The following is a 15,939-nucleotide window of genomic DNA, read 5'->3' on the forward strand; positions in this document are numbered from 1 at the left end:
TGTGTGTCTGTGTTAATGAGTCAACTTCTGTGTTCACAGTGTTGTGGATTTTCTATAAAACTGTCAGATGATGGGGATGTTCTGCACTACCACGAAATAATAATCGTCGAATGTCGCGTTTCTCTTTCTATATATATATATATATATATATATATATATATATATATATATATATATATATATATATATATATATATATATATTGTTAATTGACCTGATAACTTTTCTTTCATTCAATTTTTTGATTTTTTTTAATTTGTCTGACATCCCTTTTACATTGCTGTGGAGGCTGTGTAAGAACCTCCAAGGTTTATCTCGACGTTTCAGTTTGAATCCAATCATCTTCAGGAGCGTGTGTAGAGGTCAGTGGAGCGGATTGGAATGATTGCGGGTTGTCGGGTATGGCTGGGTAATACCAGTATGCGGACGTGCGTGTAGCACTGTTCATGGGCTCTTGAGTGGTGCTGGAGCATGTAGTTGTACTACCCTGTCTCAGCCCGTGTTCTGCTCATTGATTTTAGGTAGTTGCTCCTCGATAATTGGTGCTTCGGCGATGTGTAGGCTTCTAGTATCTAGTTCGCGACATAGTATCCGTATAGATTTAACATTTGTGTCCTGTGAAAGGGGAGTGTTTTTTTTTTTTTTTTTTTTTTTTTTTTAGGTGACATGTGGATTGATAAAGCCCTCTTGTCGGCGTAGAGCAAGTCTCTTTTGGACAGTGTACAAGTTTTGACATTTGATTTCATAAAGTACGTTGGATTCTTGTCATGTAAAGTACGAGTCTTTTATATAGCTGGTTGTTCGTGATGAGGTTACTTTTATGTCACTACTAGAAAAGTAGCTTGTTTTTGCTGTGTTGTGTGGTCCATGTTTTTTGGAGACGTTGTTACGTAGAACGGGTTCAGCTATCTCGTAAGCAGTTGACATCTAGTTGCAGTAGTATATTCTGTGTGTTGTTGTGTTGCTTAGAGTCTCTGCCTTTGTAAAAAGTCTATCCTTTCCTTGCTGCTGATGGTAGCGCAGCCGGTCCTAGTTGAAGGAAACCCTAGAGATGTTAGGAGTTTTGATATATATATATATATATATATATATATATATATATATATATATATATATATATATATATATATATTATTGTTATCCTTGGGGATAGGGGAGAAAGAATTCTTCCCTCGTATTCCCTGCGTGTCGTAAAGGCGACTAAAAGGGGAGGGAGCGGGTGGCTGGAAATCCTCCCCTCTCGTTTTTTTTTTTTTTTTTTCCAAAAGAAGGAACAGAGAAGGGGGCCAGGTGAGGATATCCCCTCAAAGGCCCAGTCCTCTGTTCTTAACGCTACCTTGCTAACGCGGGAAATGGCGAATAGCATGAAAGGAAATATTGTATATAAAGTCTGCCCCATGTTTTATGCTTTGTGAAAATGCTTTGATACCTTAATGGTGGCAGCTTCCACTACCGAATTGATCACGCATTTACGAATGAGTCCTTCGTAGTCGTATTGACATCATCTCTATATAGAAGTTGTACGACTATCATTGTCGGGAAGCAATCTTCAATGTCATTTCATATGACTTCATAATATATCTGGTATTATAATGTATTACTCAAAATTCATGATAACTGTGATCTTTCGGCTTAACGCCTTTCGTGCAAACTTCATGCTTACACGCTTAAAAGACAGGTGTTAGCCACCACACAATGCAGTTTAGACAGGTTGAGGCTCTGCTGCATATGACGTGCGTGTGCCTCCATGAATTTAGAGTTGAGGATTACGTACGTGTATTGCCGGCCAAAAGTTGCATTATATCGTGGTGAATGCTCATGCATGTGGGTCATCCCAGACGGGGTTTATGTGTGTGCTCCGGAAATCGAACTACTTCCTGTATGCTTGTAATGAAATGTTGATGTCTCGCAATTTCTGCTAACTTTCGCGTGCGTGCTTGGCATGGCGTGTCCATTTGAGCCTAAAAATAAAGAGATACCTTGAAAATGAAATGTGTGGTTTTCGTAAATCCAGTTTCGACTTAGATGAGATCAGTGTCAGGAGCCGAAGCACGATAACAGGATGTACGTATGTCCATTTCCCACAGGAAGTCTGTAATTGGATAGTTCTCTCCTGCTGGGGACTTGGGTAAAGATACCATTCCTACAGACGTGACCGATCTGGAATTGCTAGTTGTGTTGAAGAAAACTACCCTTCTGATTATTGTAAATTTTGTATCCTTGTTCATCTGCTTATCTCTTGACGTGATCATTAGATTTGAAGACAGTCAACAGTTAATTGTAGTCAGCCATGTCATTGAAATCGTAAACATGAGAGATACATACCATTTTCATCCCCAACTCATATATCACCAATGCTTATTAACTTTTCTGTTGAAATCTCTTCCTGTGTTATCGATATATACATTAAACTATGTATGCAAACTCATATATATATACACCCATTGTCATTTTTATCATTAGGTTTCTTTCACTTCAAAGATGTTGAATATATTTAAGTTGGTACTGAAAACAAAATATATTCTTCATTGGAATGAAATCCCAAAATAAAGTTCCCTCATTTTTCATACCAATATTCTTTTGCAGGTGATGTCAAATTTCAGTCATTACTTGCTATGGGTGCTGTTCTCCACCCTGTTGCTGGGAGTTCAACCTGGGACAGTCAAGATACCTGATGTGCTTGATGACCAGACTGCTCTTGAGCATGATGACAACTATGATCAAAACTTTTCTCCGAGGTTTCAAAAGAGTGTTCGTCTTAATCAGTTGGTTGTGTCTAAATTAGAGCGCACTCTCAAAAGTATCTTCAGGGGTAAAAGCATGGCACAATCCCAAGGTGAGGCTTCCTTGTCCCAGTCCAACACTTGTTATTGTAATTATTTAATCCATCACATGTGTGCTACCTCCGCAGTAGATTGTGGAAATTTGCATAAACTGTGGGTTATTGGTCTAAACTTTTTCATACTAAAAGCGTAAGAGGATCCTGGAAATGAATGTGAGTAAATGCAGTCTTTTTTAGGCTTTGAAATAAAGGAGCTGTCACAGCTACTAGAATACCAAGTTGAATTGTGAAAAGTTGGAAATTGAAGGAATTTTGATAATCATGAGCAAAGGCAAGTAAGGATGATAACAGGAATGAGGCTTGCTTGTGAAAACAATTGAGGTGCACTGAAAGGATTCTGTTCAGTAAAAGACATTGTAATTGTAGAACAGGCAAAAAGCTTGTGTGAGGAAGTATTTGTCCTAGTGCATGGATTTATAGCCCAAGTTTATGGAGGCCAGGATTGCTAAAGTGTAAGAGCAGTAGAGATAAATAACTGTCATAAGAGTAGGAAGATAAATGTTAGTAAGGAAGACCATATGGTAGATGACAGGTTTATGAAGATGATTTATTGCAGTTTATTTGAAAGCTCAAGAGAAGAAGAGTTGGATGAATGCAGTCATAGAAAAGAGTTGGTATTAATAAATTTCAATTGTCAGAGGAAGAATTTATGATGAGTTACATTGACACCACTTGTGTTTAAGAAGTTTAAGATATGAAAAGATACTTTTATGTCATAATATGTGATGAATTTGTGTACTTAGTGTACAAGGATAAGATTGGTCTTTGACATGGGTGTGGCAGCAAATGGTACCTTTGGAGCTGAAGTGAGCCACAGGATGGGTAAGGGGGCTAAGGTTCTGGGCTTGCTGAGGAGTATGTGGAAAGAGAGATCACTGTATATGAAAACAGTGGTGTGTATGTTTGATGGTATGCCAGTCCTGACCGTATTGTATGGATTTAAGGCATGGACCCTTCATAAAAAGTATAAAGAGGGTTGATGTGTTGGAAATAGAATGTTTTAGACCAGAATGTGGTATGAAGTGGGTTGATTGAATATGAAATGACAGGGTAAGAGAGGCATTTGGTATTGAAAGGGTTACACATATGAAAGGGTTGAAGAGGGTATGTTGAAATCGTTTTGACATATTGAGAGGACATGTGAGGAGAGGATGACTGAGTGGGCATGATTGTTAGAAGTAGAAGGTTCAAGGAAAAGGGAAAAACTCAGAGGAGGTAAAAGGATAGCGTGAAAGATGCTTTGAGGTATTCCTGTATGGAATATCAAGATTGAACTCAATGAAATTTGAGTTTAGGTATGAAAATATATAAAAAAGATTACTTGTGTTTTTATAGAAACAATCTTATTTAGCTTGTTAGAAATAAGGTTCCATTTTCACATAACAAAAAATTTACTTGGTTATTATGATTCAATGAATTTACTATGCCACAAGGACATCTGTCTAGTCACTTCCACAACTTGAGGACTTAGGATGGGATGTCTTCCTCGATTTTTACCCTAAGCATATAGTAACAAATCCATCAATTTTTTGTTTCTGGTGTTTCTCCCTGTCATTAGTGTTTTCTTAGTCTTTCTTTGTGAATTGCTTTTATCATCTTGATCAAGAGATTGTTGTCCAGGTTGTGAACATTATTTTACCATTAAACATCACTTCTTCAGTATAAACAACATTTGTTTACAGCCACCAACATTGTACTTTACAGATAAACTAACCAGCGAACAGCACCTGTTCACAGCTCTGCTCGAGAGGATCAATACACTCAATGAAGCCCTCGAATCTCTTCAAGAGTCTGTCAGCCAGCTGAGTGCCCACCTGACTAGTGTAACAGGTGTGTATGTGTGTGTGAAATTACTTATTTGTGCAATATGAGGAAGTAGTTGTACACTTTTACCATCACTCATCACTTTAAGATGCATTCACAGTTTTGTTGCTTAGTTTATTCCATTCATCTAAAACTCAAACACTATAAAAGTACTTTTGTACATCATCTCTCAAGAAGTTTTTTAGGTTCATACTATGTTTACCATAGAATGAAAGTTACATAGTGATAACACCTGTACCTTGCCTGCAAGTAAGAAGTTCCAACTCATAAATCATATATATGATGAATAGAAAAATAAATGAGTGAAAAATGAACACAATATGTAAGCATTTCAAATGTCCATGGGTCTAATGGCATGCAGGACACCATCCTTAAGAGAAATATCTTTATAATTCAAAACTTAATATTTTGAAATAGTTCTTGCAGAAATACATTTTTCAAAAGTATTGTCTTTATGAATGTTATTTTTGATATGTTAACAAAGGCATTCTCTTGTTTCATAATTTTTATTAAGGTATTGATGGTATTCCTTCTTGGTATTTACAAATTGATCCAGTTGGGTAATACGAGATTTGTAAGAAACTTTGAGATGATGCGTTGGCTATTCCTCCTACGGTATTTGATTTGTTCTAGTTTCAGATCTTGTTATGAAAAGTAGGTTTGCATGTGGAAAAATTTAGGAAGATAGTACACATAATTACAGCTTTTTAGGAATGACCAAACATACTTTAATGTAATGATTTTTCTTGCTGCAGCATCCCCAAAGTCATCAGCAACTTTAGAGGTGTTACCAGACTTAGGACCTGTATCAAGTGAGACATGCAACCTAGCAACCCACTTTATATGTGATAACAGCAGCTGCCTTCCTTTGAAACAGCATTGTGATGGTATGGTTGATTGTCAAGATGGCAGTGATGAGCCTGCTGATTGTATCAGTGTCAAAGATGTGGTAAGTAGGTAGAAAATGTGCAATACTTACATATATCTATATGTATAGGTGTTACTACACTCTGCTTGCATGTGGTTTTACTGCATGTGGAAAGTCACCTTTGGTGAGGCTTTATTTTTGTCAGTAGATGAAAGGATGCAGTCCCCATCAAGGAACTTTTAATCCTAAAGAGGTCCAACTCTTTTATGACTCTGATTAGAAAGCAGTCTTTAAGCTGAAGGAGCCCAATGAAAAGGTTTTATAGTTGTGCAATATAAAGAAAATAACTGTATTATGTACATGTAGTTAAACTGCGAGTGAAAAGTCACCTTTGGTGAGATCATTTCCCTGTTTCTGATTAGAGCACAGCCTTAAAGCTTCAGGAGCCCCATAAAAGGGTTCATAAGGTTATATATAGTAATTGTACCTATCTTCATACTTGCACACACATAGATAATCACATGCAAATTGACTCACATCAGCAGCTACAACCAATCATTATAGTGTAGCACTTATACTAAGTAAGATACAAAAAATTACACAAATTCTCAGAGATATGTTGGCAAGGTACAGAAGCTTTGGAACATTGCAAGTGAATGTATCAGGGCATAAGAAGTTTCAGAAAGGACTAAAAGCACTGAAGTGGATGAAATAGATTTCTATGAGTCGAACCTGATCTTTGTGAAGTCAAACACCTTCATGAATAGAAAATACTTTGGTGACTTGATTTTTCTTTCTCCAGATTCCAAAACTATCTCCAGTAACTTCTGTAATTCAACCCTCCCTCCTCTCTTTTGACCTGATTAATCTTTACGTAATGCTCCAACTGATACAGTCTTTTTATCTATATATTTGATGCCTGTTCCCTTCTGGAACTCCCTCAGGGGGATGGCCATGGTAATGTAGTCTCCATAACTAATGAACTCTAGTGCTGCTTCTCAGCCTTTTGTGTCTCACCCTTAACAGGTCATTGGCAGAGGTCAAGTCTAGTGCAGTGTTAATTGATATAGTATTCTCAAATTCTGCTTTAGATGATTCTGTGTTTACTCCTTACCTGTTTTCTCCCACTGAACCTATTCCCTTTTCCATGTTTTCCTCATGTAGGTCTTTCATTACTTTCCCAGATTCACATAGGCAAGCTGTATGATCCAGGTAGCATTCCTCCTCGTGTCCCAAGGGAGTGTGCTTCTGAGCTAACTTTGGTCCTTGCTTTTGTACTTTGCCTATGTCTTAGAAGCACAAATTTCTCCTTGGAAGCATCCTTTGGTGCAACCTCCATGGGAAAGGAAACTTTCTTTTCTCTCGAACTTTTGCTTAGTTACACTCACCTCTGCTATCCAAACTATCTTTGAAACTCTCTGCAACATTCATTTTCTTAGTAACTTACCTTCTTTCTGATCACTAATGCAGCCTTCATGATGCAAGGTCTTCTGGTGATAATCTCTTTTATGTGACTCACCTCTGGCCCTTCTCTCAGGGATTTTAGTGAATCATTTGTCATGGCTCTCAACATCTCCAAAGCATTTGACAAGGTGTGGCGTAAGTTTTGCTTTCTTCTGGCCTTTCTTGTATGCTTTACTCTGTTCTCTAATGGGTAACTTTCTAGTTTATCCATTGTAATAGTTGATAGTGTGACTTCCTCCTGTAATTCTGTCTGCAGTAGTGTCCTTCAAAGCTCTGTCATAGCACTTACTCTCTTTCTTCTGTCTATAAATAATCCCTCTTCAGCTTCAAACCCCTTCACTCTTATGATTATTATTTTACTTAACACATTTCAACTCGCTTTCCCTCACCTCCTCACACTAATACTTGTTCTCTTTCTTGCATGAAACATATATTCAGTGAGTGGTGTAAGTTTGACTGAAAAATGTTAAGCAATTAACTTTTTCTATAGTATTATTTGATTTGTGATGGAGGCCATATAATCTCACTACAGATGAGAATTTTTTCATCCTCTTGTGAATTGTAATGCCCTGCCTGTCTGCATTCAGCCCCTGTGTTTAGTTTTGTGCACACACTCATGCAGACATAAACAGAGAAGACTTGAATAGATGAAGAATAATGCAGGCACTTTGTGACATACATGACAAAGACATATTAACTGATGACCGTTGCCATACTCTTGTCAAGCAGCAGTGTCCTGAAGGTTGATGGGATGTTTTGAATGGCAAGAGATGAGTGATAGCTTAGTAGTGTGTATGGAAGCAATAATACTAAGTTTTTAAGCTTGCGTTTTTGTATTGAACAACCACTGTCAATGATTATAGGTTCAAAGAGGGCACACAATTATATAGATATCACTGTTTACAAGAAGAAACTCCTGCTTTTCTGTGTAGGTTTTATAACATGAGTGTTTATAGGATGAAAAATATCACTTGCTTCTCTATATAGATTTTTATTAGTTACAGTTCTTTATAACATGGTTATACTGGAGTATGGACTGTGTTATAACTTTTATCTGTAGTATTTTAAAGGCACGATTACTTTTTGTCGCAAGGTACCTTAAGATAGTCCTACTGTATAGATTAAGATTAGAATGAAATTTTCTTTTCAGGTTGCATGTGAAGGAAATGAATTTACATGTTCATCAGGTGAAAGATGCTTACCATTTACATGGCGGTGTGATGGAGATGATGATTGTTCTGATTTCAGTGATGAAGAGGGATGTGAACAGGTAGGAGTTCTCATTAGAATTAGGGTCAGATGATGATATTTTATGGTTTTCACATGTCAGGGAACAACCAGAATAAGTGCTGTGTTAGTGACCAGATAGGTTTGTACTAGTGTTGGCCACTTTATAGAGGTTTTTAGATGACAGTGACCAATTGGAGGTGGTCTTATACTGGTGATAGATGTTAATGACCTATTGGAGAATGTCAGATGTTTGTATGTGGCAATAGTATCAAAGTTATTTGGGTCTTGTTGAATAGGAAGAGAAAGATGCTGGTGATTAGGTAGAGGCAGTCAGATGTTGATGACCATGTGGGGGGTGATCAGTGTTAGTAACCAGCTAAAAATAATCCCTTTTTTGAAGTTGTAAATAGTGATTAGGTTGTTTGTCAAATGGTGGTGATCAAGTAGAGGGAGCCATAGGTTGTTGACAAGTTGTCAGTTTAATTGATTGTAAGCGACCTGATAGGAAGAGTCAGATTTTGATGACTAGAGGTAGGGTTGTGTTTTTGACCAGAGACTGGTTGAAGTATTTTGATATTGATGACCAAATAGAGGCGACCAGATAGAAGTAATGTGTCAGATGCCTCTGACAAGTGCCATTAGTTCAGTCTTGTTGAAAGGTAATGGGTAAAAATGGTCTGTACACAGAAGAGTTAAGATTTGGTAATCAGGGAGAAAGAAGAGTATAAACAGGAAGAGGTAATTAGATCTTAATGACAAATTGATAATAAAGTCCTTCTAGGGCTAATGATCTAGTATATGAATGTAGTCATATTGGTGCCTGTGTGCTGGAAATGAAATACTTAAGGATAGTATATGTTGTGAGATGGTTTGATCGAGTGGGTAAGAAAAGGGTAAGAAAGAGGTTTGGTAATGAAAAAGAGTGTAGTTAAGAGAGCTGGAGAGAGTGTGCTGAAATCATTTCGACATTAGGAGAGAAAGAGTGAGGAAAGGTTGACAAAGAGGATATATGTGTGGGAAGTGGAGGGAACAAGGAGAAAAAGACCAAACTGGAGATGGAAAGATGAGTTGAAAGATTTTGAGTAATTGTGGCCTAAACATGCAGGAGGGTGAAAGGCATGCATGGCATTGAGTGAATTAGAACGATGTGGTATACAAGGGTTGATGTGCTGTCAGTGGCTTGAACCAAGGCATGTGAAGCAGCTGGGGTAAATCATAGAAAAAGGTCTTTGGTACCTGGTTGAGGATAGGGATTTTTGGTTTCAATGTATTACATTTGACAGCTAAAGAATGTTCCTAACAAACTTTCATGTGCTGTCTCTTTGATGATTCCTACAAAATTTTAGGTCATTCTAACTACCAGCTATGTATAATGAAGGCAAGCAAGTATTGATATGTGCTTGCGTATATGTATGTATATGTCTGTGTGTATGTGTGTGTGTGTGTATGTATATGTATGTATATGTTGATATGTATATGTGCTTTTGTGGGCGATTATGTATGTGTACGTGTATATGAGGAGATGGGCCATTCTTCATCTGTTTCCTTGCACTACCTTGCTGATGCGGGAAACAGCGAATATGTATAATAGATAGATTGATAAATAAGTATAGTTTTTCACAGCCAAATATACAGACAAATGTGTACACTGATGATTTGAGTTATCTTCATAAATTCTCTAGTTCTAACGTTCAGGGTCACCCTCACAAAATCACAGACCTCTGCAGCTGGTGATTACACTGAAGATAATGAAAAATATCCTCCTAACCCATTAAGGTAAGAATGAAAACCTCTTTCTGTCACAATTATGTATGAAACCCCCAAACATTACATGTTTGTTATATTATGCTTTCTTTTTTCAGGTTCAATGTCAGGAAAATCAGATTAAATGTGCAACAGGTGGCATGTGCATAAGTTCCAACTGGAAGTGTGATGGGGAACGTGACTGTCAAGATGGAAGTGATGAAGAGGGTTGTATTAAGGTAAACTCACACACACAATCTTTACTGATGGTTGTTTTATTTGATTAACATGTATTTTTTAGAAAAGTCACTGACTTTCCCCTTGCTTCATGTAGTACTCTTGCAGCTTTCAGGCATACCTAAGTAGAGGAGGAATACTTTTATATGTATGTGACAGTCTGTTGAAACATGTGATTGTATGTACTGTCATGTTCCTTTAGGACAGCTCAAAAAGAATAATTACTGAGTAAGTCATAATCACATTGTGTAACTAGTCTTGATGTTACTGTGGCCAATCTTTCTCCTCAACTGTGGCCAGTCTATCTCCCCACCTTGCTGCCACACAGCTCAGTTTTTCAAAAGTCATCATTTAGGTGTGAGGTGTTTACTACTGTCTTGTTCAGGCTAAACTTGCTAGTTGATGAGCTTGTTATCATTTTAGGTTTGTTTCAGGATCTGTATTTTGTTAGTTACTTTATCTTTATTTTTTAGAATCAGACTTATAGAATTATATTGATTATTTTTCAGGTTGAATGCAAGGAAAATGAGTTTAAGTGTTTATCAGAAGAAAGATGCATACTGTCAACTTGGCAGTGTGATGGAGATGATGACTGTTCTGATTCCAGTGATGAGGATGGGTGTATCCAGGTACGTGTGTAAGTTTGCAAAGTTTATGGTTTACCCAGTAGATGATATATGGTGTTACTTTATGTGATCTGGAATAAACTATTCATTTCAACCAGTGATGTATGGTAGTATACCACTGACTTGTTAGCAATTGAATGGCTCCCTTCATCTTTTGATGACACTTATAGGATTGTTCCCATTATCATAAAATGATTTAGAGCATCCTGCTTCTGTTTTAAGATTACGTTTGATGTTTGTTTCCACTAATTATCCATAGACTTCACTAGCAGCCAACTGCCAGTCACCAAGAAAAAGAATGCCTGTATGTCACATGGATGTGACATCTTCAAAACCTCTTTCACTCTATCCTTACATCTCCATTTGTGTCATCCTTTCTTTGTCTACTTTACTTCTGACTCATATGCCCTTTTTGTCAACCTCTCCTCACTCTTCTTCTCCATATGTTCAAACCATTTAGCACACCCTCTTCAGCTTTCTGAGCATACTCTGCTTTTGACAACACTCCTCTTTTATCCTGTCTTTCTTTACTCAATCAACCCTTCTTATATCACATATTCTCCTGCAAATCATATCCAACATATTCAACATACCTCTTTTTCAACATATCCCTCAACGTGTCCATTTTATGGCTACCTTTAACTCCCATGGTTCCATTGAATTGTGTGTCAACTCCCAGGTATCTAAATGAGTTCTTATCTTCTAAGTTCTCTGTGTTCAGACTTACACTTCAACTAACATGTCTCTTCTGCTAGAGCTGATTGGTTTGCTAATGATGTGTGTATTTTCATGAGTAATTTTTTGTACTGAATGACCATCTGAAGTTTTTGCTTTGAAAAATAAAATAATTGTATGGGAAAGTATTACAGATGTTCAGCTTTTAGGTGTTAGAAATGATAATGGAATAGGGGCATGAATGTCTTACTTTTACTTACACTTTTTTAAAGAAATTCAATGAAACAGAATACTTTTTTCTTTTAGGCTGTCTGTAAAGAAGGTTACTTCAAGTGTTCTTCTGGTGACAAGTGTGTTCACTCAATCTGGCGCTGTGATGGTGATAATGATTGTAGTGATGGTAGTGATGAATATGGCTGTTCATATTCAGAGGTAAGTGGTAGGCAGATAGAGAAGGTGGCATGTAGTATGGTTAAATGGATGGTATCTTGGGTATGAAAGGCTGTTTTTGATGGGGAAAGGAAAGATGTAAGCAGGTATAAGAATGTGTGGCCAAGTAGAAGTAGGCTCTATTGAAGTAGTAACAGACTGTGGTTAGGGAGAGGAAGGATATAGCCCCGATATCTTCACCTCCTGTTGCAGGTCTTACAGTATGATTCCTCCTCCTATAATCTCATACAGTCCAAGAATATTTCATTGTATGGGAACAAGCAGGGTTATATGGGCTGGATAATGTCTTCATATTTTTAAGGCTTGTGCCTCTGAATTTGAGCTTATGCTTGCTTGTCTCTTTCATTTTTGCTGAAAAGTAAACTTTTCCATCATTAAGAAACATACATTGGTTTAGTCCATACCAGAGTTAGTGTGGATATGTTTTAACTCTTCCAGCATTTGTCATGTTGCTTTGACTTTTGCCTTCTGCAAAGTCTGTACCTCTCCTTACTGCCTAATTCCCTAAGCATCTTTCTTCTACACTGTCCTCTCATCACTTGATAGAAGACTGCATTCAAAGGAATTGCAAAATGTTAAGTTATTGTTAGATAGCTGAAAGTGGTTTAAATGTACTCTGCCTGCTCAAGTTATGCTGTGAGTGAAAAGTTACCTTTGGTGAGCCTGTATCACTGGGAGTACAGTCTCATCATTGAACTTCCCACTCCCTGTTATTGTGAGTAGCATAACCTTGGGCAGCAGGAGCCTTTACAAAGGTGCTGGGTAATAGCAGGACTCTTTCATAGAAATGGGTCCTGAGGTAATTATGAATAGAAAGATATTTTGTTTAAAGTCTTGATGTGGAGATAATATTTTAGCTTACTGATTGCAGTAGATGATATATTTTTAGACTGGGTTGGCATTTTTGTTATTACCTGATAAATGCATTTTTAATTTTGTATTTGTTTTTTAGTGATTTTCTAATTATCAAAAAGGAATTCAGAAAAACCTGGGAGAGACGTATTTTTGTGATTAATCAGTCACAAAATGTATTCTTTGTTGAATTTTATATGCACTTGAGATATAGATAATCAGTTAGAAATGATTATCTATTAATGCCACACTTGTTTTACATGGTTATTAGTACCATATGATTACTTCAGGACCCCCTTTCCAGGGGTTTTTGCAGCCTAAGGCTGCACTACAGTCAGTAGAAGGGACAGATGACTTTCCTAAAACCAAGAGTTCTTTACTGAGACTGTGCTGTGTTTCACCAGCTTATGATGGTATAGTTTTGCCAGAGTTGACTCTTCACTCATGGTGTAACTCATGCTGATGGAGTCCTGTAACATTTTATGTTGTGTTCAGGAGAGATACTTAAAGTGGTTGTAAATGAAAATATGATGCTAGTTTTCAAAAAGGAAGGAAGATGACTATAGAACCAATTTTCATGATGAAGAATTGCATGTTGTGGATAGGTATTTGGGATTGAAGTTTAATAAGAACTGAATATTAATTTGTACAATATTTAATTGACAGACTGCATCCCTTACCACCAAAACCAGTTACTTGATATTGTCCTCCTTGTAAGATGAGTGCGCATTCCTTGAAAAAATACTGTGGATACTAAAAATTTGATTCTTGTGTTGGAAAAATGGAATACATTAATTTAAGTGCGCATACTCAAAATTATGGTTGGCAATAACATGGTAAGCAAGGGAAGTCTGTAGTACAGTTCTGATTACTGTCTTGTACACTAAGAGTGAAAGTTAAGAGATCACCATGTACAGTTATATAGAGTACTCTTTATAATTAAAGGTAAAGGAAAGCTTAACTATTAAGATTGTACCTGAAAACCACTTGTGAGTTAAAATCATAAATCTTTTTATAATTAGGATGATATTCATATGTTTCAGTTAAGTTGTGAATGAAAACTGAAAGGCTCCCATCTATTAAACTTTTTCTGATTAAAAAATAACAAAAACATAAAACCAAGTAAACTGGAAACATTAGTTTTAAATGCTTCCAAAAAACAAAGGAACAGAAAATTCAGAAATAATTCTTAACAGATTGCCAACCCTGTTTTGCAAACCAGTTTTTTTCCCAGAGTCAGACCATTTTCTTTTGAAAAGTTGTCTGTGAGAAATGGATGATTTTTGTTTTTGCTGCTGTAGACTTCACTGTAATAAGGGTCAGAACATAATAGATTTCTTTGTTTTTTCCAGCCTGTTTGTGACGAAAGCTATTTTAAGTGTTTATCGGGTGAGAAATGTATACGACCAAGTTGGGTGTGTGATATGGATGATGACTGTCAAGATGGAAGCGATGAAGAGGGATGTGACCAGGTAGTGGCTTATTTAAGTTAAATTGAGCTCGTCTTAAATGCAAATTTTTCCTCTATGATATCCTTTGGAAAACCTACTGCTTCTCTCTCAAATTAAGTGCTCCTGAATTCTGCTTACCACCTTTTAAGCTTGTAAGGATTTAACATGTGACATGATGAGACATGATAGAATTCAGAACTTCATACTTGGATCATTGTGAAGCTTATAAGCAGCACCGTGAACTTTGAACAGCTGCCAAACTCTTAGAGTTAAGCTTGTAAAAAATGTTTGAATGAGTTTCATACTCTTGCTTTAGTGCTTCACCATGTTGGTCTTCCCTAACCACATTTTAAGTTCATTAAAAGTCTTGAATTTTTTCTTTCATTAGTATTCTAGCTATAAAGAGTAATTGATACTGTCCACAGCAAATCTTATTCTTTTTAATGATATGGGATACAGAGCTATTACTTTATGGAGCACATCCTACCTTTAAGGGGTAGCTCAACTGCAGATGCTTGCTAAACATGGAAGACAGCAATACTATCCTAATGCTCAGCCTTTGAATGAAAATGAATGACTGCAACTCCAAAAATACACCAGCGTCTTTTAATCCTCCCTGCTATTCATATATCCTTCAGCTAATCACATAGGTGAACCATGTTGCAAATTTCTCATATTATCTCATATTATCGGCTGCTTGTGTTTGGTAATTTATGAGGATTATGTGAGTCAGCCTTTGTCTTATTGTACCTCTTTTTTTGCATAGAAAGTTAGTTGATAATTGGGAGAGTATTATTTAGTAATTTTCCATCTTCTGAGTAAGATGTGCATTTCCTTTAATGAATTTTAATTTATGTATTTGACACCTGGCTGAGGTAATAGCAATTGGTCTATGAGCATGGATGATGTCTTGATCAAGACAGCTAAGATTATGAAGTAATTTTTCATGATCTTTTTTTTCACTTTATTGAATGAAACTTAATATTATTTATATTTGAAGAGGGGGCATCTTACCTGCTGGGATTTAGAAATTTCCAGTATTACTGTATATCATGCAAATTGTTCTGATTGTTTTGTGATTATCATAACACCTCATCAGAAATACATTACTATGTCTGTAAGGTAATAGAGACAATTTCTGATCTGTTCCTGGTGCTGACTTGTGATGCAGAAAACAATAAGCAAATGTGAAAAAAGAATTTGGTTAGAAACATCTTTCATTTGCTTATTCATTCAAACACTGTTCTGTTATTTTTTTAAATTTCATTTCCATTTCCATTGGATGGATCAAATGTATAGGTACAGCATTTATGAAAATTAATTTTGTTAAGGTGGGGTTTGTAATGCCAACTGTGGAGGCTGGTTAAAGGACAGAGATGCCCAAAAGATTAAGGGGTCCATCTTTGCTATAGTGCATTTTTCACATGAAAATTTAGGTAGAGTTATTTTCTCTCTTTGATGTAGTGTGAGCAAATCATGTTCCAATCAAGAGCATCTCAGGTTAAAGTAAAAGGAAAAGAAAATTGAAATTAATCAGAGGTCTTTGTGTTTGTAGACCAGACTCTTAGAGGAAGCTAAGCTAGGTTATATGATGACAAAAAACAAAGGAAGGAAGAGAATTTCATAGCTAAGCTGTTTGAGTTAAGGAGGAAGAATCATAACAGCAAATCAAGTGGC

The 15,939-nt window shown here is 36.6% G+C and overlaps 1 protein-coding gene across 1 annotated transcript in view; it reads left to right on the plus strand.

Moving 5' to 3' along the window:
• The window catches only part of LOC139758624 (uncharacterized), a 57,236-nt gene that overhangs the window by 6,583 nt on the left and 34,714 nt on the right, over positions 1-15,939 (plus strand). Inside the window, exons 2-9 of the mRNA XM_071680133.1 lie at positions 2,587-2,836; positions 4,547-4,672; positions 5,422-5,615; positions 8,149-8,268; positions 10,091-10,210; positions 10,718-10,837; positions 11,816-11,941; positions 14,164-14,283. Coding sequence (XP_071536234.1) covers positions 2,590-2,836; positions 4,547-4,672; positions 5,422-5,615; positions 8,149-8,268; positions 10,091-10,210; positions 10,718-10,837; positions 11,816-11,941; positions 14,164-14,283 — 1,173 coding nt within the window. The 5' untranslated portion in view covers positions 2,587-2,589. The remainder of the gene's footprint in view (positions 1-2,586; positions 2,837-4,546; positions 4,673-5,421; positions 5,616-8,148; positions 8,269-10,090; positions 10,211-10,717; positions 10,838-11,815; positions 11,942-14,163; positions 14,284-15,939) is intronic.

This window comes from Panulirus ornatus, chromosome 31, assembly GCF_036320965.1.
Source record: "Panulirus ornatus isolate Po-2019 chromosome 31, ASM3632096v1, whole genome shotgun sequence".
Classification (NCBI taxonomy): Eukaryota; Metazoa; Arthropoda; class Malacostraca; order Decapoda; family Palinuridae; genus Panulirus; species Panulirus ornatus.